The following is a 24,946-nucleotide window of genomic DNA, read 5'->3' on the forward strand; positions in this document are numbered from 1 at the left end:
GACATTTTGTCTTAGGTGGTAATCCATTACTACCAAATATTCTGTCAGCAACAAAGAATACTGCACATTAGTAGGTATTACTTACCTTCTTAAGCTTTACAACACCTTCCTGAGTCTCATAATCTGTTGTAATTTCAAACATATCCATGCCATCTCCATCAATGATGCTGTATGCTACCAAACCATTTTCCCCAATGTCTGGATCTTTGGCCTTCACTCTTCCGACTTCCTCTCCTGGGACAGCTGCTTCCGACACCGACATCTGGTACACACCTGGAGGAAGACCAAAAAGACATTTGCCTATAAGTACACAATCTGCTTTCCAGTTGCATATTTACTCATTTCACTTTTAAGCCTCAAATAAACACAGTCATTTTTTTACATTTTCCAATCCCCTGAAGGAATGTTATGTTTTAAAGAGCTCTGAGAAGTAAGTCACCTGTGAAATCTTCAGCCACACTCCTAATCTGTATAAAATTACCTCCTCAGTGGCATTTTGCACAACATCTGTGCCCCTCTCTTTGCAGGGTAGGGTTAAAAAGACAATCATTCAGAAAGCAGAAATTGCTGTGACATGAAGGTTATCGTTTATATCATAAAAGTTATTACAAAAATGGAAAGAAAAATTCTCTTACACATGACTCATGGTATGACCTTCAGCTCTGTAGAATCCAGAAGTGTTTCTGCTCATCCATTCAGGAGCCACAAATCACATAAAACGAATTGGATAAGACCTCTTTCTGTGCTGGCTAAAGAATAAATCTACTGCTTTCTACTGCTTTAATTTGGAATGTGAACGTATATGAGTGATGACTATTAACAATTAGCATGACAGAGAATACATACCAATTTGTATGGGATTCCATGCCAATTCCCTCAATTCCATTCATTTACCTCATCAAACTGCAACAGGAAAACCATCCCCAAACATCCCACAGATGTGTTGCCACACAGGTTTTTTCATGTGTATTCAGAAATAAATCTCTCTCCAACAATTGTCCTTTAGGCAGGATTGATTCCAGGACCTTCCCAACCCACTCCAGAGTTCAGATAACATAACCTTATCCTAAAAGTACAAATCTATGTCAGCATTTTCTGCCACTTCATCAGCACTAATAAACTGGGGGGGAAAACCAAACTAAAACCAAAAAACCCCATGAGAAAATAAAATAATCTGATTTATCCCCTGCTTCCACAACTGCTCTTTGCTGCTACACAAGCAGCCTAGAAACATCAGGAGACTTACACCAAGCAGGGACTTGGCTCATTACCCATAAAAACAATTGGCACAAGTCATTGAAATAGGTCATTAACTACAGTCACAAAGAACCCAAAATTTAAGCACATAACTCATTAAGGGTTTAAGCAATGAACATGAAAAAAAGAAAAAGGAAAGGACAAACTAAAAAATCAATCACTTGTATGTTTACATAAACAGGTCAAATCCTGGTTTTGAGTTACAAAGCATTCCAATTTAAGGTTTCAAGATGGGGGTGAATGATTAAGTACAGTAACTGCTGTTTGGCACTTCTTACAATTTCAAATATTGTCTCAAAACACTCAGTGGGTTTAATTTGTAAAGAAAATATCCATCATTTGAAGAAGTTACTCAACAAAATCCCAGGGATCCCAGGTTATGATTTGGAGGTGAAAAGGTACGTTTGTGAGGTAGGTAAAACCTGACATTTTAAGGATTTAATACTTTTAGTATTAAAATGGTAGACAAAGCTGACATAGATTTTTACATTTAGGGACTGATAATGTCATTTAAGCTCTTGCACAAGGATCCAGGAAGCTGTGACACTGGAAGAAGAGCTGTTAGAGATGTAGTCGTGTCCAGGATGTATTAGCGTCATAACAGTTGCTCAGAGAAGAAACGGTGGGCTTGGAAGGTGCATACACTGCACTCCAAAAAAATAGAAACCAATCCATGCAGCGATGAGATGCAGAACAGATGTGTGGGTCCATTAATGTACTTCCATCCAACTGTGAAGACTGAATCTGTTAATGTCAGCCCTGATTAATTTTCTATGTGAAGAATAAATAGTCCAGGTATAAAAAAATGACTTTTTTTGACCACCAGCAACACACTTCAACTATCAATTTGAATATCTAATTGTACTAAACTCGGTTTGTATAGTCATGGTAAATACAAGTCCTGAGGAGTATCCAGTCTTAACTTTTATCCTTATGGACATTCACTATTCACTGTGAGTGTTTATAGAGGTAAAAGATGAAGCATCAACACTTAAAATGAAAGGCTATATAAAACAAAAAATTATGCTCACACGCTTGAAGGTCTGTAAAACACCTGAAAGGGCATAATTAGAAGCTGTTAATAGATTGTGCAACAGTTTCATCAAAGGTCAAGGAAAACAAGAGACTTCAACTCTGAGAAAGACAGATGTAAGAACATAAAGTAGACCTGCTTTCCTCTGTCCATCTTCATCAGAGACCAAAGTGGATTTGTTCATTGAAAATGGCTATCATAACCATGCTTGCAAATAGCTATGAGCTTGGAGTACAGAAAGGCTACTTGGAGAGTTCTTTAAAACACTGTAAATCTAACTTGAGACCTTTCTGCTGCATACACGCCATGTCTCTGCTGCACACCGCAACTCTCCCAACACAGAAGAATATGTTCCTACACAATAACTGAGGGGATTTTTGTTTTAACTTCCTCCTATTTCCCTGCAACAATTTCTTAAAGTTCTTGCGGTCTGAGCAGAGTAGTAAACACAGCTTGCTTTTTGTAGTGTCTTTTACATCCACACTATAATTATGAACATAGGAAAGGAAGTAAACCAGCTTATCCCAGCACTGCTGCAGGGCAGGTACATTTTCCAGTTTTTTTAACGTATTTGGTTTGACACACAAGAAAGCCCTCAATAAATGGGGCTTCTTTCTCCATTACCAGAGAAATCCAGACTCTGTCTCCCTGATCATATCATAGGTATATTTCTAATACAACATGATGCAGCAGTTTCAAAAATTAGGCAGAGGGTTAGGAATCTTTGTAATCTAATAGTGACCTTAAAATAATGTCTCACTTTGCAACACAAAGTGAACCATCGTAGATTCATAGAATCATAGAATCGTTTGGGTTGGAAGGGACCTCAAAGATCATCAAGTTCCAACCCCCCTGCCATGGGCAGGGACACCTCCCACTGGATCAGGCTGCCCAAGGGCCCATCCAACCTATTATTCAGCAAATAATCTGGATACTAAATCTAATGTGCAAACAGTATTTATTTATTCATTCACTTATGCTGTGATGGTCCACCAGTTACTGCTTTTTGAAGTTTTGAATATCTCTGGTACTATACAAGTATGTGTACTAGTAGTACATGTGAGTAAGAATCTTGTTGTTACTTACTCTGTGGGAACTTTGGTGGGTTGTCATTGACATCTGTAAGTGTAATTGTCACTTTGGTTGTCCCTGAGAGGCCTCCCATGTGTCCTCCCATATCTTTTGCCTGTATTACAACGTGATACTCTTCCTTAGCTTCTCTGTCCATATTTGGAAGGGCAGTTCGGATAATTCCTATAAACACAAAGAAAATACAGCACATATAAATTTTGACAGGTTTGCATCACGAAAAATCAGATACTGCATCTTTAGCTTGCATTAAGATACAGCAACATTTGCAGTGGTGGTGCAGATTCTATTTTCCCAACACTGTGCATCATGTTATGCAAGAGAAGTAGCCCAAATATTCAACACAGTTGAACACAGAGCAACCCTAGAGAATCACAGTTCAGCATAGAAATCACCATTTCTATCATACCATATCATACCATAAAAGAAATAGCATCAACTTTCTAGTGTGTACCCAGATGCTCTCCTAAATGCCAGGGGACTGACCTACAAAAGAGTTAGCTAGAATCAAGAGAGAAGGGAGGAAGCTTTGCTCAAGCACATCAGTAGATATAACCAACTGTATAGCCTCAGTCAATATGTGTGGTTCTTCATTTTAATGAATTCCAGTTATGAGGTTCAATTCAAATAAACTGCTCAATAATACCTGTTTGAGCTTCCACCGAGAAGTACGGCTGACCTTCAAGAATACTGTAAACCAATTTGGCACTGTTCCCATAGGTAGGATCATCAGCATCTGAAGCTGTTACCTGAATAACTGATGTACCTAAAAATGGAAAGCAAACACAGGAAGATTACAGTCAGAAGCAAACATCTCTGTAAGAACCATGCAGAGATGCTTTCAGTCACATAGCACAACTATTTCTTAACTTTTTATATCTGGGTTTGGTAAATGAAAAAAATTTCCTTGGTAATTTATATACAACAAAGTAGATTCGTACAATCCAAAAAGATTTGTCACCAGCTGTGATGTGGATTAGTGTTCTAAACAGTGAAGATATAAAAGTCAGCAGTCACTCTGTACCATTATGGTTTTTTTTTCCTCAGTAGTTTAAACGTTATATTGCTTTTGTTGTTAAGACAGCTGAACGATAGACTTTTCTTTTTATGTTTTTCTCTGTGAGTTTCAGAGAAATCATTCCTGTAGAAATCTCTGGGATAGACACAAGTTCAAACAGGAGATGAAAATGGAATAGATAGCATGGCAGTAACTCCTTAGTTTTATCACACAGCTCTGCCAAAGGAATACTCTTGATGTTTACCTCAAAGGATTAACACTTCATAAATTCCAGGGGAACTTCATGTTCCCCCTAGGAGGAAATAATCTACCATCTACCAACACTTCAACCACAATAGCTAGTAGCTGTTCAAGGTTTGGTCAGCACATTAGATAAATAAACTGAGTCATTGGCTGAGCATGAAGTAAATTTTAGTTCCCAGAATCCTAGACTACAGGAATTAAACAAAGCCAAGATGTACTGACAAAGCAACACCTTCCGTAAGGCCAGGAACTGAAGTGCATTCATGAGTACTTACCTACGTTTGATCTCTCTGGCACATTGGCATGGTAGTTTTCATGAAGAAATTCAGGTGGGTTGTCATTTATATCTTGAACTTTAACAATGAATTCAGAAGGTGGTTCCAAGGGCCTGTTAGTGTTCCTATCTACAGCTTGTGCTGTGAGAGTGTACTGAGCTCTCTCCTCCCGGTCCAGTGTCTTTGTTGCATGGATGTTCCCTGATTTGTCATCAATAACAAAAATGATTCCTGCTCCTTCACCTGAGAGAATGTATTTAATGTTTCCATCTCCAGAATCAATATCTGAATGAAGCTACAAAATGAGAAACAGAGATACTTTAACAAGATGGCATACAGAATCACAGAATCATTTAGGTTGGAAAAGACCTTTAAGATCATTGATTCCAACCATAAACCTAACACTGCCACGTTAACCACTAAACCATGTCCTTAAGCACCACATCTCCAAGGCCTTTAAATACCTCCAGGGATGGTGACTCCACCACTTCTCTGGGCAACCAGTGCTTGACAACCCTTTCAGTGAAGTAATAGTTCCTAAAATCCAACCTAAACCTCCCCTGGTGCAACTCAAGGTCATTTAATTTTGTTCTATCACTTGCTACTTGGGAAAAGAGATCAACACCTGTCTCACTACAATCTCCTTTCAGGTAGTTGTAGAGCCCAATAAGGTCTTCCCTCATTGTCCTGTTCCCCAGATGTAATAAGCCCAGTTTCCTCAGCTTCTTTCACGTGTTTATGAAACAAAAAAGTTCCTGAAATTGCTATCATTTCATAGTTTTCAAAAATCTTGTCTGACATCAGGCAATAATCCATCCTCGGGCACATGCTGTGAGCACATCTGCCCTGCATTCACAGAAGCTGCCTGCACAGACTTGCGTGCTACAACACGTAGGGTGCTACCGAGACACAAGCTTTAAGATTTAAGGAAGAGAATATATTAGAAGGTAGTTATAACATCTTCTTTATTCAAATGAAGTTGGAAGAGTCATTTTTGCAAGATTTTACACTTCATATGAATCATATCCTAGTAGTTTTTATGCAAAACACCGGTGTGAGAGGTGTGATGTAATGAATGAGCCAGTCAGTGACTGCCAACTAGTTTTTAATTACAACCTCTTTAATATAAAATAAGTAACAGATGCTTACTCCACATTCTTACTTTTGCAACTAATGCACGCTTCGGTGTGATGAATGAGGGAAACATTAAGCCAAATTACAGATTTATTGGTTTTATATTGACACCTACAAATTGCACAATACTAACCATCTTTTAAATGGCATTTCCTGTCATTGATCCTGTTCTCCACTCTTTGGTGCTGGGGTTAAGTCAACATGGTTCTGCTGACCATTTGTAAACTGGCACAAAACTTTTTCGATAATGCATTTATATTCTGTTAGTGTTAGATAGCAACAGAATGAAGAAATCGGTCCAGGATGTATGTACATACACATATGCACAAAAACATATATTTCTCTCTATACATACCTCTCATATATTTAATTTTACTGATAACTTGAAAATTAAAAGATGGAGAGATACCTATTAGGGAATATACTTTTTATTGAGCTGCTGGGTTAGACAGTACATTTTTTGTTACTATTTTTAAAGACCCAAGAATGATACCAGATATTTTTGAGACGTATTATTGCTCAAGTGGTTGCTGCAGTTCTTGCTGGTGTGTTAAATAACAGCTTGCACACCTTCATTCAAAGACTGCTGGGGTCAATGGAAAAATTTCTACTCACTTAGGTAGTATTTTGCTTAGCACCTTAACTGAGCTACAGTTATTCTAGGTGAATAAGTAGCTGATGAAGAAGCAGCTAATACAACAGAAAAATGATGGCACAAAAAAAGTCACAAAATAAAACCATAAATTATTAATTTCTAATGGATGAATGAAAAACAAATTATGTCTTACCCTTCCTACTAGTACAGGATCTGGTCCCGTGTACTCTTCTATAACAAAGAACTGATTCCACACCCAGCCTCTCTTTGAACGATGCAGAACCTGTCCTTCTTTTCCTTTTTCATGGTGACCATGAAGCGATGGCCTTGAGTGGTTCAGTTTTTCTGTAGTTATGGCATGGCTGTAATATAGCATGCCCAGGCAAATAAGAGCGGCATGTAAACAATTGTCCTCCTTCATTTTTGGTTATTTTGTAGGCACAGGAGTATCCGAGAATCTACCCCTTCCACCTTGGAAGTCAGAAAGGTTGGAGCCAACAAAAAGTTTCAGATCAGGTGTTCTGCACATAGGATGCCACCACACATTAAACACATCACCTTAATGCTCTGCAGCTTCCCAACTTAATTCCTGAAAGAAAGTAAAATGAAGAATATTGTCAGTTCTTTTATGCCTTTGAGGTGCAATAATTCTTTTATTAAGCAAAATAACACTAGGATTACCTTGGAAATTTTCAAGACAATAAGATTAAAATATATTAATAATTATGAAATACTGAATAATGAGCATATTTGATGTTTTGTGACATGTTAACTGCCACCTTGTAAAATCGCATGACTTGTTGGTTAGGGCACTTATTTGGAAGCTGAAAGACAGAGAGTAATATTTTCTCACAATCCTTCCAAATGGATTTAGCCCAAGATGTAAGGTAACTGTATGAAGATCTAATTTACATCCAAGTCATCTTTGGAGCTTAGATATAAGCCTTAGATGTAATTCATTAAGCCATAGGTTTAGATATAAGATAGATACTAAGATACTTGCTCATCAAGAACGGAAAATTTCTATGCATTCCTGGAAAAAGTCCTTTTCATGACCAACAGATTTGCATGCTAAAAATAACTGCCTATGTTTTTCCAGGCAGAAGCGGTGGCAGACAGAGCTCCAAGACCTACATTTTCAATTTAGACCCTTGAGGTAGCCCTTCTGCCTTCCTCTGAAGATGGAGTCATCAAAGCAGAGTAGCAGCACTGATTGCCAATTCTGCTGTCTTTGTGCTGATGACAATAAATGCCATAAATCAATAAAAACATTCAAATACTTTTAATAATATAACATCTGATTTGGCTATTTATTTCTTGTTTCCTATGTGATATAAATAACCAGAATTACATTCTAATAATTCTTAAAACACTAGGTCAGAATTAACATTTGAGGCAGAACTTGCATAACACAGTGAAACCAGAACTAAGGTCTATACCTCCAGCAGCTAACAATCCATCATAAAGGCCCCTTTGACTTCTCCCTGGTGTTTCCAATATATTCTCTTTCAATCTTTACAGAACAGGCAATTTTTACAAGGTCCCTATGATATTTGTTTCAGCTTTGAGTATAATTCACTTTACTATTTTGCAAGATACTAACAAAACATTCAATGTTGTATCCACACAGGTATAAGTATAAATATATAGAATCATAGAATAGTTTGGGTTAGAAGGGACCTTAAGGATCATCCAGTTCTAATCCCCCTGCCATGGGCAGAGACACCTCCCACTGGATCAGGCTGCCCAAGCCCCATCCAACCTGGCCCTGAACACCTCCAGGGATGGGGCAGCCTCAGCTTCCCTGGGCAACCTGGGCCAGGGCCTCCCCACTCTCATAGTGAAGAAATTCCTCCTTATGTCTAGTCTAAATCTGCCCTCTCCAGTTCATTGCCATTGCTATACGCTATATGCTACTGTCTTCCTGCAAACAGATTGACTTTTTATGAGAAACAAGGAGATCTCACACACAGTATTTGTAGCAAACAAAATGTGAGTATAGGGAAAAGCTTGAACCTACATCACATTTTCCATTTCCCACAACAGATAAACATCTCAGTAGTACCAAACCCACTCATCCTGGCATGTTTTTCTCAAATCTTCAGCAGTCGCGTTCTCCCATCCCTTTGCCCGGTTACATAACAATACACATCCAACACTGACAGATAGATGTTTATAAATAAGCAAATAAGGAATGCTGTTTATTTTTATTTCCTAAAAAAAGAGCTATTTTTTGCTTATTCTAATAAGAACTGAAATCACATCAATTGGAACACCGAAACATCTCCAGCATAATTAATTAAATGAAACTCACATATGTAGATGACAATATAATCTAGCTTTTCTAAGCATATTTATTAAGTACAATATTTGTTATATCCATGTCATTTTTTACTGTTGTTATATGATGTCAGATTGCAGGTGACTCATAATAGCATGGAAGATATGTAAAAGAAAACAATCTCTACTATTTCGGTCAGAAAAATGTTTTTATCCTGACATGATATGTTTCTGTGAAATATGGAGCTTTAGGTCTGCGGTTTTAGAATTTTCATATCCCCATTTTGCTGAGTAGAAATAAGGTAGGGCTTAATGGACTAGAAAACTGATGTTTAACCTATTTTGGAAGCGGCTTAAATATAGAAAACCTTTAAACAGTAGTTATTACAGCAGCTTTCTATGGCAATAGCTAATTCTAGAAGGAAAGGACAATTTCCACTGCTTAGTTTTCCACAGAAAAAATAAAATCAAAGCCCCTAGTATACAGTATTTACTTACCAAACTTCCCTACCATTTAACTTTATTAAATCACAGCCTTTTTAAACACAAGCCATTTAGTTTTCTAATTACATCCATTGATGTATAATAAGTTTTTCTGTCCTGTCCGGATTTACCTCCTTGTGGCAGGTGGACATTGAACCCCACAACAAGCAGGCTCTGAGCTGTTCGTGGCTGCTTGGTCCGCAGAAAGTTACCGATGTAACCAAATTCTGTAGATTAGGATAAATTCAGTCTGCTTCATAATTGCATTCAGTCCCAACGACACTGCTGTTTCAGATGTAGCTTGCTTTCTAGTGGCCTTTTAGCTGAATGGTCTTCAATGCCATGCCCAGTATAGCTAATTACGCAGAACAAGCACAGTTGCTATAGGAATCTATAGCATGTCACTCGTGTGCAGCAGTTAAAGATGCTTGGGCTCTTGGACTGCTAAATGGGGCCTACATGCTCCAAACAGAAATGAAAGGTCCGCCTAGACAGCTGTGCATGTTTAAACCCACCAGGGAAAAAAGGGAAAGTAAACTGCTTACATTAAAAGATTTTGGATGCATTTGAAAATTAAACTCACTAATAATTATTCTTCATTAACACCATACAATGATCTCAAAAATGGAAATAAGTAAGCAAATATAACCATTATTCCCAGACTTCTCAATACGGTTATGTAAATCAGTAAACACTTTATAAAGACGCTTAACAATAGTGGAAGAACCAAGCTGATACATACGCTGCTTATTATCAGCTATTCAAGTGTGAAGTGCTGGGAAAAAAACATTAATCACACATCCAAGCTGAATTTACTAATAAGAATTTAAAGCAAAAAAATTTTTGCTATCTCTTGTTTTATGCTCTGCATATACATGTACAGAGAGGAAGCAATAAGTTTACATGTCTTCAAGGTAAAGAAAACAATTACTTCTCATCCACTACCAGGTCTAAAAAAATAACCCTTAACACTTTATGGTAATTACTTCTGTTTTGAGTTATAACGCTAAAGGACTCCATGCTAGTAATGAAGTTGGCTCTTTGGTAACTGACCTACTGCTAGGGAGGTTGCAATTAAAGCTAGAGCTGCTGGCAGTAAGGGCTCCCTGGTGTCCCCATGCCCCTCTCACCTTCTCCTTGCTGAAGCTGATACCTTGCTTACTTACATTGTGGCCGCCACAGCAGCAAGGACTCTGACTCCTTTCAGCTTCAGAAAAGCTAATAGAATGAATCAACAGGGCTCCACTGACGCCTGTGAAATCACTTAAATTCCAAACAGCTACAGTTTGGCTTTTTACAAACCACTTTCTTCCTAAAAAGCAAAGCACACCAGATATTCTTAATTTAGAGCTAAAATAAACTTCATTAAATAACAAAGCAGCATTATTAACAAGAAAAAAGTCCGGGTTTTTGGGTTTTTTTCTTCTGTAAGCCTATATTTTCCTACTTCTTCAAGCAGAAAATACGGAAAAACAGCTAAAAAGTTTATAAAGCAATTCCTTTTCTCTTTTGGAACAACACCTCATAAACCTGTAAGCATGGAATACAGATCTGAGGATGGCAACTGCTGCAGCTGACTGGGTGCTGCTCTGATAAGCGTCCCCAAATTCCCTGTGTGCAGCACTAATTCAGACACCACAAAGCGCTACGTAGACAGTGAACTGTCAGAATCACTTGCTGTGAATGCTTCTAGTCTTTCCTTTTTAAAAGAATCACAATCTTGGTGATATCCTAAACGTTATTGTTATTTCTGCACATAGACTATACTCTTGAGCTACAGTAAAGCAAATCTCAATGGGCAGTTGACTGAACTGCAGCATCTTGATTTTTTCCATTGTTGTTTAGAGTTGTACAACATATGATTTTGAAATCCTAAGTTTTCCTGAGAAATTTGTAAAAAAAATATTTTTCATAGAATCAGAGAACAGTTTGGGTTGGAAGAGACCTTAAAGATCATCTACTTCCAAACCCCCTGCCATGGGCAAGGACACCTCCCACTGGATCAGTTTTCTCCAAGCCCCATCCAACCTGGCCTTGAACACCTCCAGGGATGGGGCAGCCACAAATTCCCTGGGCAACCTGGGCCAGGGCCTCACCGCCCTCATTGTGAAGAAATTCCTCCTTATGTCTAGTCTATATCTTCCCCTCTACAGTTTATACCCATTGCCTCCTCGTCCTGTCCCTACAAGCCTTTGTGAACAGTCCCTCCCCAGCTTTCCTGTAGGTCCTTCAGATACTGGAAGGTCTCTATAATATCTCCTCAGAGCCTTCTCTTCTCCAGGCTGAAGAACCCCAACTCTCTCAGCCTGTCCTCCTATGGGAGATGCTCCAGCCCACATCCATAAACACAGCAGATGCCACGTTTGAGCCAAGATGAACAGGAAGAGTTCTGTCAGCATGTTTTCACTGTGTATAAACAAATGCTGGCAGTTTTGGTACTGAATAGCTCTATCAGAGATAGAGGGAGAAAAAAGAGCTAACCAGCCACCACGCAAGATCAAATCACATCAGAGGGGCACACAAATGCAATGAGATTCCCAGATGCTGCCCATGTAAGTTGACAAATGTTAAAAAAATGTTAAAAAAATGACAAATGTTAAAAAAATATGTAGTCCACATTCTGAAAAACAACATAGACAGTGAGGTGTATACACAAAATGTTTGCATGGAAATAGGTGAACTCACTAAATAACTGTGAGAATATGCCGTCAGGCCACTCTAGCTGCATAGATAATGAGTCTGTGTTTTGTACTTGTAGCTACTACTTAGTTCTGGAAATGCTAAGCTAATAAGTTTCAATTTTAACATAAGCAAAATCTGTTCTACCATTAGTAAATAAAATCTGTCAATCATAGAATCACAGAATCATTAAGGTTGGCAAAGACCTCTAAGCTCATCCAGTCCAAACGTCAACCCAACCCCACCGTGCACGCTAAACTATGTCACGAAGTGCCACATCTACACACTTTTTGAACATCTCCAGGGACGGAGAATGCACCTGGGCAATCTGTTGCAATGCTTCACCACTCTTTCAGTAAAGAGGTTTTTCATACTATCCAATCTAAACCTCCCCTGGCACAACTTGAAGCCATTTCTTCTCATTCTATCACTTGTTATTTAGGAGAAGTGACCAATACTCACCTCGCTATAACCTCCTTTCAGGAAGCTGCGGAGAGTGATAAGGTCTCCTGTCAGCCTCCTCTTTTCCAGGCTAAATAGCCCCAATTCCCCCAGCCACTCTTCATAACGCCTGTGCTCCAGCCCCTTCCCCAGCTCTGTTCCTCTTCTCTGGACACACCCCACCTGCTTGATGTCCTTCTTGTACTGAGGGGCCCAAAAATATTACTAATGGAAATATGCTACTTGACTAATTAACAAGATTTCTATTTATAAACCTGAAAAATTATATAGCCATGTCTGCAGGCATAGAGTAGAACCAGGGTCTTTACTGCTCCACAACACTTCAACACCACTCTCTTTGCGCGCCCTCACACTGAGAGACCACAAAGTGTAGAGGCTCAACACACAGCTCAGCACAGTGGAGAGGTGGTGGCGTGGATTATCCCTACTCCAAAAGATTAATCTGAAAAGTCAATCTGCTCAACAAAACTTCAGGCACAAATTTGACTGACTATTTATAGATGACCAATAGACAAAAATAAAGAGCTAGCAAAGATAATTTTAATGACAAGACCAGTCACGGAAGTGAAGTCTAGCCAATTTTAGATTTCTTTCATTATATTTATAGAAAAAATAATCCGAAACATTCATGCTGACTTCCTGTGTGCTATTAAATGACCATTTGCCAAATTATAATAGACTAAACAACTTTTCTGATTTGTCTAGGCCATAACTTCTGGATGACACATTAAACTAGCAACTGTTTTCAGGAACACAGTTGGCAGAAAGAAGTCAAGAGCACAGTGTAGCAATATAATAATGGATGATTATATTCTGAAATGTTTTGCAAAAGTACCATGTAAATATAGCAAACTCCCGGTCCAAATGAGAGTTTAGCTGTAATTAGAACTAGCTGAAAAGATGAATGATTTATTTTACAATAATTTTATCATCAGACAAGGAAATGAATAGGTTTTTAATGACAGAACAAATACTGTATCATACCAGTTCTGGAGTTAAGAAGTTCTGAGTTTGAGGCATAGGGATGGAGGCAGGGAGGAACCTGCTGTGGCCAGGCAACGCACCCAGCTTTGCAAGGGCCTCTCCTCCGTCTAATCAGGCACAGCAAAGCTAACAAGAACCTGGGCATTTTTCTGCTGTTCTGAGCCACCTCAGAGCTCATACTCCATGGTTTAGCTTAAATGGTTGGCTAAGAGTCTTTCTTCCTTGCACACTGTAATCGGGATGATGAAAAATGAGCCGTTCACATGGAATGAAGGTAGGAAAAAGACTTCCAGATCAAACAATCAGTTGAGTCCCACTGAGCTCATACTGGTTAATCCTTAGGGCATATCATGAATTTAACTGCTTTGGGAGTTCTTAATAAAATACACGAATTGAGAGATGTAGAATAGTTCTGTGCACAACCAATTCATTACTCAAGTGCACTGGTGAATGTATGCAGAGCAGTGTGAATGCAGTTCAGTCTGGCATGTATTTTCATCCTTTTGTAGACTGCTGCCTTCAAATACCTGATGCCTAAGTATTTTCAAGAAATTTATATGAATTAACATGAAAATGCTTTTGAAAGATAGTAGTTCTTGCTGCAGAAAGCTCTTCAGCCCTAACCAGTAAGTTTCACATACCATAATAATGGTATGTAACCTACTAAGATGTGCTATACAACATAGCTTGCTTGTGTGACACACATAGCAAAACCAGTTTTTAAAATAAATCCTTTAGTCCTGAAAAATGCCAGACTTTTTGTGACATTCTAGGTACCCCAAATCTGGACAAGACTAGAATTAGGATTACTGAATTTTTCCACTGAGCCTGATTTTTCCTTGATAGAGCTACTTATATGATATGCAGAATTGACAAAGGTGCAACACTGGCATATCACCATTTGCAGGGGCTGTTTTAAAAGGAATGAGCTGAACTGGAGGATGAGACAATATCAACCTTTTTAACTTTCTGCTGCAGCCCTGCAATTAAGGGTTTCATGCATCTCTTTCCAGTCAGGAAATCATCCCATTAGGAGATGGGTTTTTGCTTCCTCAAACAAACCCCTTCACCCAGGGCAGCGTTAGGGCATATTGCTCTATTCATACACCAGCAGCATTCCCTCTCTAATTGTCAGGACCACGGCCTTTACTCATCACATACAAAACAGGAAAATTAAAAACTGAAGGACTCCATACCCAACAAACTGACTTTATGAATATGACTAATATGATATATATGTATCTACTGGGAATCAAGCATTAAAGGCCAATATGAAGCAACCTAATGTAAACCATTTTGTTTAAATTACAAGAGCTCTGATCTGTGATACAGGAAAATGTTTTCATACTGAATAAATAACTGGAAAATCTCTTTTTTCCCAGTGTGCAATTCTAAAACAGACAGCTAGAAACTAACTCCCTGTGAGCCCTTCCAAAACACTGAACCTCTCTCTTTGTTGAAGCATATGAGTATTTCAGGTCTCTCTGGAATGAATAGCAAATAACCCTCATCTGAATGAAAATTGATATAAGGTCTTTTGTGTCGTTCACAGAACATAATTAATCTTATGAGACAAAAGTATTTAGTTCAGAAAAGGAAATTTTTCATATTTAAAGATAGTTGGGATAAAATTCTCATAGTTATTCCACTGAATAACGGGAACCTCACACCCCTCCAATTCATATTCTGCAGTGTAGCATGGGAGCACTACGCAACTGTAAAAGATTATAATCTGATGTTGCATTTCTGCAGAGACAAGTACACGTCATTTCACATATGTTGTGCCAACAGCCAAGATTCTAGAGATATCCTATTGCAGAGGAATTCTAGGTCACAACAAGATTTGTATGTGCTAAATTCATAAATAAAATCTTTACAGAACTGGCGATTTTCATCTTTAGCAATAGAAGTTACCTTAAAAATGCTAAGTAAGTTTTGTAGAATCCTATTCTGAGTTCTGTAGAATCCTATGAAAGGAAACCTTAATCCTTTGCATTTTTAAATTATGTTTTGTAGCACTGTATTGGATTACTGAGATGTTTAAAGCCACTAATCCCCAGCTGCTCTAAAGAATAGTTTTTGAAATGTAGCCATATTTTTCCTGTAGCAGCTTTGAGACTCAGTATTAGGAAACCATAGACAAAACCATAAAATGATGGCCCTTTGAAAATAGAAGTAATTTTGCAGGGAAGAGGAAGAAAAATAACCTCCCAAATAACGTGATGTGATATATCCTTCAGTATCCACCACTGAACTCATTATGGAAGGGAAGTATTTTCACCAGGCTTTGATTTAATTTGTACTCAATTCAAGAAGGGTGAAATTACCATTTGGTGTACCTCATACAAAGCAGGAGAAAGTAGGAAGGCAACTTAGTACATTATGAAGTGAATGACATCAAAATAAGCCTGAGAGAGTGATATTAAAAGGCTTGGGAAATGAAAAATGGCTGTAAACAGAGTTTTACATTTACTTGCTGCCCTGGGGAGATCCACTTAAGATAAATGTGACAGAGGCTGTCTGTTTTTAAGCATAAACTCTACAGGAAAACAACTAGCATAGGAAAGGTAGTCTTATTAAAGAACTGGGTGATTGATAGAGTCATTTGAAGTAATGACTAAGCTCTTGGTAGAGTTTATTTTAAATAGTAATTGTGTTCTTGTGCATCTCAGACAACCTGGAATTCTCATAATTTCCTCTATACTCAAAGGCCAAGGTAGCCACAGTCCATTTCCACGCTAGCTTCAATACAGTTTGCTACTGCGTCAGTGGCTATAAATGGGGGGTTCTGAGGAGGTTACAAACAACAAATAATGTCAACTTACTTCCAACTACTAATACTGGAGCTTTTTCCTCTGCCAATTTGTTCTTACGAGTGGCTAAGTAACACCTGTGCTGTGACTGACGGTCTTTCGGGTTTATGCCAAAAATGAGGCATAAAGATTAAAGAGGGATAACTGAAAACCCATCAAAAACTAATGACTGCAGGCAGGCCTACTCAGCTACCAAATCAAACCAGAGGGAATTCCAACAAGCAATCCATTTCTGTTCTGATCTATAATCTTGCTGAAGGGCTGACAGCTTCCATGAGATCAGAAATCTAAACTGAATCCATGGTATTGTAATTACAGCATCGTTTCTAGAGGCAGCTTCAGCAGTGCTCCTGAAATGCCAAATTATTATAGCATCTTGTATAGCCTTTATATGACTAATGTGTTCCTCTACAAAACATTTCTTCCACGTTGAATAGAATTCTACTAGACTACTGGATCTCCTGGTCCCCTTCAATTTGGTCACCCTCAAGTTGGAAAGTTTCTGATAGAAGTTGGCCACTTTGGAATTGTGTGCAAACCACCCCTGAGAGCACTTTGTTTAAGCAACCACTGTGATTCTCATTTAGAGAGGTTCACATAATTAAATTCTCTGTAATGCTTATCTTTATACAACTTGACAGGCTAGTGACTTACTAAGAGTCTCTTTTTCAAATACGTTTGCTAGAGGAGGAAAGGTGAGAGCTAAATTTCTAATCAAAGAGCCTTCTCTTTTTCTCAGCTTTCTTGGAGCTGCAGAAGGAAGAGTCCAGATCCTTCAGCCATGCACATTCAAGGTTCTTCTTGATAGTTTGCTTAACTGTTCCAGTTCAGTGCAAGCATTTTCCATACAGGGCATAAAAGCCACTTTGAGATTTTTTGAACGAACAACTGAATCAATAATTAATTTTTTCATAGGCGGAGATTGTCTGTGAAGCAACCTCTATAGGCTCGATAGCACGAGATAACAACATCAGAATATTGAAATACATTCTTTATATAGCATCAATAGCTCTAATAAAGGATAATATCACTCTTTGAGTACCTAGTGGGGAAGGTACAGCTGAAAGGACCAAACCAGTAAATTTAAATTATTATTTACAATCCCTTAAATCGTAAGATTATAATTTAAACAACATTTGCATGAGTATCCCCTGAGATGTCTTATTGTAAGTAGTCACCATAGAATATTCTGTTTACCTTAAAAAAACAACATAAACACACAAAAACCCCACCATCTTCATTAGACATGACCTTCCTTTTCGCTTCCTGTGCAGCCCAACATCCTCTGAGCACAAATCAGAGGAACTACCTGTATTTTCAGTGTTCCAAAGCTATAAGGACTAATATAATTCCCAATAATATTATACAAACCCAAAATGCAACAAGAGGTGTGAAGGTGATGCAATTAGAAGCTAAGCATACAAACAGCACAAAAGACAGGCTCATCAGCTTGTAATTAATTTTTTTTTCCATTCAAATGTTACTCTTGCAAAAAAGGGCAAAAGATTCAGTATATTTTGCATGAGCATAATTCATTATGAGTTAAACCTGTTCATTACATATTTCTAACTGATCATATGAAACATTAACACATCCCCTAGGTTATAGATTGGCACTATTTCTGACCTATAATTACAGACAATTGCAACAAAACACTTCATTTCTGTTCTTCTGATGGAAGCCATTAACAGCAATAGTTTTAAGGCAGTAACTTGCTACAGTTAGAATGTTTGGCACTGTGATATCATGCAGAATAGATAAAATTAATATGCTTTGAACCTATAGCTGTTCTTGGATAAAAGCCCTAATTTCAGAACCTGATGTTCCACAGAGAGCTGGTCATTGGAAATTGGCAAAAATGGGCATTTGTTTAATTAGACTAGTGTTATTTATAGATGAAACGATGAATCAACTATAATTTAAATATATTAGTTACGTTCTAGAAGTGCATTATATGTTTTGGAGATACAAATTCTTAACTCTTTGCCATCATTTCTCTGATGTCAAGGGCAAGTCTTGACCTTAAAAGTGCAATAAACAGGACTTGTGCATCTTAGATCACCAATGTCTTTTTTAACAAACAGGACAGTATCAAAGTATTCGAGTGTGAATGAACGTGTGTCCAGTCAGCAAAAGCTTTAGCTTCAAAATCAATAGCAGTTTTCTCCCTAATGAAGACCAGTGAAGTGTTACTCAAAATGAGACTGTGAAAAAGAAAGAGGAAAACAATCTAACACTTGGTAGAACTGCTGGATTGAAAATACTATAATTTTTGGATGGAATGACCTTAATATGAGGCAAGTACGTAGGAAAGAATTTCTAATCATAGAAGAAAAATAGAGGCCAATAACAATGATAAAAATAATTAACATATGTTTGTGTGCGCACACACACACATATATATAAAGAACGAAAGCTTCAGTTGAAAGAACTGGATTAGGCAATTTTTTTCTCATTAAATATACTCTTACATTCAGCATATTTTCTACCAAAATGCTATTTTCAAAAAGTTACCGAGGTGATATCACTATTTCAATCCAACCAATTTCCTTTGAAGTCTCCCATAATGGTAATTAAATAAATTGCTCTTGCAGTAATTAATTTTTTTTTTCTGGAAAAGGAACTCTTAGGATGAAAAGAGATGGGAGAGTGTCACCAAATGTAATCTTTCTAAATACATTGGTACTTGTTATATTTATTTGAAGAAGGACAAAATACCTAGAAAACTTGGACCTTTTCAGTTTTTGTAAAGGAAATCTCGATTTGACAGCTGAAGTAAGAAACAAACCGAAATGACTGCTGACAGTCCTGGGAGTGCACAGAGAAAGAAAATGGAAGTGGTGTCAACAGAAAGCTTTTAAAGATCATATGTGTTAAGCCCAAGAGAGATAGCTTGAATTAGAAGGCCAAATTACCATGTTAAAAGCAAGCAGGCGGTGGACAAAATGAAGGTGACTTAAAGGTCAAGACTAATAAGCAAGAGTATTATATAAAATGGCATTCTCCATGCAAGCATAAAAACATCATATTTGCAAGAGCATGAGGCTTGGAGACCAGGTTACTAAAGTTCTGTTAAGCAGGTTCGGTGTATGGCAGTTCATCAGATCATATACGTCTCATATCAGTGAATTTTATCATCATTGATAGAGAGAAACCAGGCTTTCACAGTTTCAAGTAATTATCAAATATGTAACTTTATGTTTCACCTGTCCTCTTCCTCTTGCTTACACGTCAGGCTAAAATTGTTAGTTGCAGTGTGTGGAGTGCCTCACAAGTTCTGTTCATGTATTTTCTCCAATGCAGTTTTTTTAGCTTTACTGAAGATTCCCCTATTAGTTGTAGATGCCATATACCTGCCATGCAACCTGCAGCATCCATCAATTTAATCATCATCAGAAGCTTCTTTAACTCTCTGCTCTGTTCTCTGGTGCAGTGTGGTATTTCAAACTCCGCAGAATTTAAATGTAATATTGATGCTTGCTGGTTTTCTTTGCATCACAAAGAATCTGGTGCTTTTAATCTAAAAGCCTATGCAAAACTTCATTGGGCATGTTTTTCTTTGTGTATAATGCTGAACACACCCATCTTCCTTTTTTCTTTAAATCTCTTTGGTAAATAACAAAGTTGCATAAGACATACAGATTAGTATTTGAATTTCTTTACAATAACACGTCCAAGGAGCAATATAGTGCTCTTCTATGATGCTGACTATATTTTCCTGCCACTTCAAAGACCAAGATAGTGTTTTCAACCCAAAACCAGAGTGAGCAAAAGGAAAAGGAATGATTTGGTACCTTGTGTACTTCTCCTACAAGCAAAAACAGCTTCCTGAAAAACCAGTGGTCTGAGAGAATAAAGCACCAGACAGGCACCAGCTGGAGAAAGTGGATCTGGGGATTCATCCAAGAACTGGGAACATCTTTCTGAACAGACAGACATATTTCTAGTTCAAATGTAATGGCTGTCAGGGTAAACATTGTCTTAAAAAAACTTAACATAGTTCTTTATTTATTAAAACTCTTTGTGCAAATTTTGTGGACCCCTTCTGGCTTAAGCTTCAGCAAGTGAGCTTAGAATCAAATCCAAACAATAACGAACATCAACTATAAGCAGGAAGAACTCAGTATGAAGGCCATACACAGGCACTTACATTATGCTATGCTGTTTGTAAACACAGCTATAACTAAAACCAATTATAATGTGTGACAAGAATGATTGTATAAGAATAAGATTTCTAATATGGATGCTTACTAAATACCTATTTAATAATTTGGCTTAATTAAATAGTGCAAAACCAATTTTCCATGTGTAACATCAACTTGTTAAAATGTCAGAGTTTTGTAAGCAAGGGAAACAGCGTTACCATTGCTTACAACATGCCAAAGGCTGCATGTGAAGCACTGGTCTCAGGACCCAGTAGGACTTGCTAGGTTTCATCAGGATTGCTTTGTGGTTTGGTTTTGGTTAACTTATTTGACCATACCAGCTTATCCAAGGACCAGGTGACTGTTGCCTAATTTGATTTGGCTTTTTGCTTAGTTTTGGAGCAGTGTGTGTTGTAATACTGTTGGATTGTGTATGTATTTGTAATGAGTAGACTACAATAACAATTTGCTATTCTGTATGGAATGAACTATCTATGACCCTCGAATAAAATGAAGCATAGAGACAGGCATGGGATGCTCTGAGGAGATTCGGAAGTCCAGATACAAGACAATAGTGGAGGCCCCAGAGCTGTAAACTGCTCACCAGGGTCAGCTACTGGCCACTGAGCAAAGGTAACCTTGGAAGCAGCACAAAACCAGTTTTAAAGATAACATATCTACACATAAAACACACCATTCACAGTAAAATTGGATGTAATGTGGAACCGTGGGCCAATGAATAAAGTGCAAAGTGTAGAGGTGGAGCATGTTAGCAAACATAAAAATTAATATAGGTGGAGTCTAGAGTGAGGAGGAAGAAGTATTGCTCTGGGACATTTGGCTTTCCAGCCCCATCCCTGCCTGAAGACACCTGCCTGACAAGTGTGACATGAGAAAAAGGGTAGATTCTAGAAAGTCTGTGTGTATCACTTTTAAACTGCACATAACTCGTGTATGAGCTCAACATGGGTGAATTAATAATTCTTTGGCTACACTGTTAAGATTTTAGGCTGACAGTTCATTATTGGCTTTACATGTAAGTTTTGTTCCTTTGGCCTGAATGAGCTCCACAAGCTGCAGCATAATAAACTGATGGACTTGAGGCTACCCAGACTGAAATCTGGATGCAAAACAACAGTAACTGCTCACAGGCACAGTAGTTCAGTCGAGCAAAAGGCAATTTCTTCTCATGCTAAAGGAAACAGTTCCCGTGCTGAAAGGAGGTAACAGCATGTGGGGAGCAGAAGTAACCTTGATGATGTCTGGGCCAACTGGACCTGTCTCCACCTAGGACAGTTGGTTTTGAACAGTTACGAAAGAAGTCAGGAACTCTTGCCCAGGGAGTGCAGGGACAGGACAAGGGGGAACGATTTTAAACTGAAAGAGGGGTGATTGAGATGAGATCTTAGGAAGAAATGGTTTCCTATTAGGGTGGTGAGGCCCTAGCCCAGGTTGCCCAGAGCCATGGTGGCTGCCCCATCCCTGGAGGTGTTCAAGGCCAGGTTGGATGGGGCTTGGAGCCCCTGATCCAGTGGGAGGTGTCCCCGCCCACGGCAGGGGGTTGGGAGCTGGCTGGGTTTTAAAGTCCATTCCAAACCAAACCATTCCACAATTCCCTGATTCTATTCTTTGCTGGGAAGTTTTCCCACTTAGACATTTAATTGATCTTCAATATTTGCTAAATGAAAGCACTTTATAAGCAAATCAAACCAGTACAGATCTACAAAGAAAAAATTCATTCCGTTTGATGCGAGGATCCTTGAATACACAACTATTGTATTGCTCTGTTTATCCTGCAAGCAGCAGAGTAGCAATAACCACTGGGTCACTAGCTTTACTGCAAAACAGCACAACACTGTCTTTGTTGAGCTTTCCTTGGAGTGAGTCACTGTGATTCACAGACTGTTCCCTGTGAGGGGCTGTTCTGCCTGTGCTTTATGCAGGGCAGAGAGGGAGAGAAGACCTAAGTCCTACCTATAGATATGTAAACAGTAAAGTTTGCCGTTAGTACCCACTCATTAAATGAACAGCTCATTAGCGAGTGCTAAATGTTTGTACAAACACATTCCCTTTAACAATTATGAGAAATATTCTTCTTTCCAATATGCTGCAACTCATACATGTTGCCCGCACTGAAAGTATGATAACAGCTCAGGAGGTCAACTTTCTTGGTCGGTTGGTTATTTTTGCTTCTGTTGAGCCTCAGTTCACAAAATATAGCTTATAGCAAGAAACTAAGCCAAGAGAGTCAGGCAACCTGTCCGAGTGACCAGAATTTTGAGGTCTGTTTTTCTGGGCATTTTTTGAGGGTGAGGAAAAGGAAGACTGGGAGGCCAAGTACCCAAATTCTCTTGTAGATTTAGGTATAAACCTGTAAAAGTACAATGGGATCACAGCCCAGAACAATAACTTTTCAGTATTTCAGGCTGTTATTTCTAAAAAAAGACTGTTTATGAAAAGAACCAAAGAATACCCTGGAGGGTTTGTCTGTATTTGATTCCAAACATTATATTGGCTCAGACTTCCCTCTTTCTGGCCTCTCCTGCTGTCCCGTTGAATTCATTAACAGCTTTTGGCTACTGGCCAAAAGAAATGGTTAATGCACCCCAGAGCCCATATTGTTTGAAATATCTTCTGAGACAGGAATTCATAGCACTTCTATAATAAAATTCAGATTTCAACATTAAGCATAGGTCTGCGTATTTGCAACATGTACCATATAGAAAATCTGAACCATGAAACTGAGGAAATTAAGAAAATATGCAGTTCCTTCAGGAAGAGACTATTAGGACATGGTTATACCTGTGAGAACAACCTTAAGCAAGAGATGAATCTCATATGACATTACACAGGCAGTGGCAATGGACCATTGACTCAAATCCTTTGGCTTTGCCGCACTGAAGTATAGCAATCTTAGACTGGTATAGAGCAGTTCCTACTTTAGATCAGAAAAGATGAGCTTGAGCCCTGATTCTGCCCTCGCTTTGCCCCTCCATGACTCTGCCCATTGCCAAGAATGTGAGCTTTTCCTTTGATGTGGCTGTTCAGCATGTTCTGTTCTATTATCTGTCTTATTATGTTTGTTAATATGCATTCAAAGTATAATGAAATATGTGCTTTCCATCCCCAAAGAGTACATATTAATCTTCTGCAGGAATTACAAAGTATTGCTTTTATAGACAAGAACCTGTATAGCTTTTTCCTGCAAAGGAATAGAGGTATAGACTTTGCCTAAAACCTTGGAACAAACCTTCATTTATGAGACAGGGGAATCATTTTTATTCCACTACATGAATTCAGTGGGCTGCCACAGGCCAGTCATAATCTGTTATTGTTTCCCTGCAACCTTGTACTATTAATTTTTCTTTTTAATGAACTGTCCAGTCTAGTTTAGCTATGGGAACTATGATGGAGCTGCAATATAAATGGTTTATGTCATGCCTTTGTCAGAAGGCTTTCCCCTCCAGCACTAGAATGTAATTGAAAAGCCATTTTAAAATAAAGTAACAGAGTGGTTGCAAATGCAGGTTGTCAGGAATAAAGTGGGAAAATCCTTTGCATTACATTAGATTTTACCAATCACAACTTGTGTGACTTTATTAGTGTTTATACAGATCAGTAAGGCCGCATAAATTGCATATGTTTGTATGGTTATATTAGCAAGTATTGCCAAAAGATACTGAAGCCATTTCAAAGCTGTTTTTCTTCAACTGTGACTAACAACACAGCAATCAGTTTCATTAAATACATCAAAAGAATTAAATACACTAAATTTTGGTTTATTTTATAGCATACAGAATACACCCATGTTTGAGAGAGCAAACTAGCTTCTGAGTAGAATTCAAGACAAATTTTGTTGCATAGGAAGCTTTGAATGGTAGTCATCTTTTTATATATATGTGCAAGACAAGTAATTTAGGGTTTTTTTATGTTTATTTTTTCTAGCCCTGGATGTGTGTGTTGGTTCTTGGAAGTGCAATGGTGCATGTTTTGGTAAGGGCTATTTATTATTATTTTTATCATTATTAAACCCCAACTAGAACAGTTCTAGTTAAAGCTGACATTGATTTTCTCAATACATTCCTTCCAAAATTGTTTCTGAAAGATTTTTATGTCCTCTACAAAGACTATGGAAATTCTGTCAGAAACTAATTTTAACAGAACACGTATTTCACAACTAAACCCCAAATATATGAAGTTGTTTTGAGTCACAAGTGAATGTATTTCTGGGGCTTTTTCTTAGCTGATATATCAATCTTTTCATCCCTTTTTCTCCTCTCATGGCCACCCAGAGCAGTGCAGTCTCTCCTTTGCTTAGGCAAATCTCACCCCGTGACCTAGCCCAGCCCACACTGCAACCCAAAGAGGGCTGGGGGTTCCCAGAAGGCTGGCAAAAGACAGAGATTTGAGGACTCGGTTGTTTCAGCATTAGAGCTGAAAAAATTTTTTGTCACGG

The 24,946-nt window shown here is 38.2% G+C and overlaps 1 protein-coding gene across 1 annotated transcript in view; it reads right to left on the reverse strand.

The window, feature by feature from the left end:
- Positions 1-24,946, reverse strand: part of CDH11 (cadherin 11) — a 44,003-nt gene that overhangs the window by 15,096 nt on the left and 3,961 nt on the right. The window contains exons 2-6 of the mRNA XM_069868542.1: positions 6,838-7,233; positions 4,916-5,210; positions 4,026-4,145; positions 3,377-3,544; positions 86-273 (exon numbers count right to left, since the gene is read on the reverse strand). Of these exons, the coding sequence (XP_069724643.1) occupies positions 86-273; positions 3,377-3,544; positions 4,026-4,145; positions 4,916-5,210; positions 6,838-7,065 (999 nt within the window). The 5' untranslated portion in view covers positions 7,066-7,233. The remainder of the gene's footprint in view (positions 1-85; positions 274-3,376; positions 3,545-4,025; positions 4,146-4,915; positions 5,211-6,837; positions 7,234-24,946) is intronic.

Source organism: Phaenicophaeus curvirostris, chromosome 14 (assembly GCF_032191515.1).
Source record: "Phaenicophaeus curvirostris isolate KB17595 chromosome 14, BPBGC_Pcur_1.0, whole genome shotgun sequence".
Taxonomy (NCBI): Eukaryota; Metazoa; Chordata; class Aves; order Cuculiformes; family Cuculidae; genus Phaenicophaeus; species Phaenicophaeus curvirostris.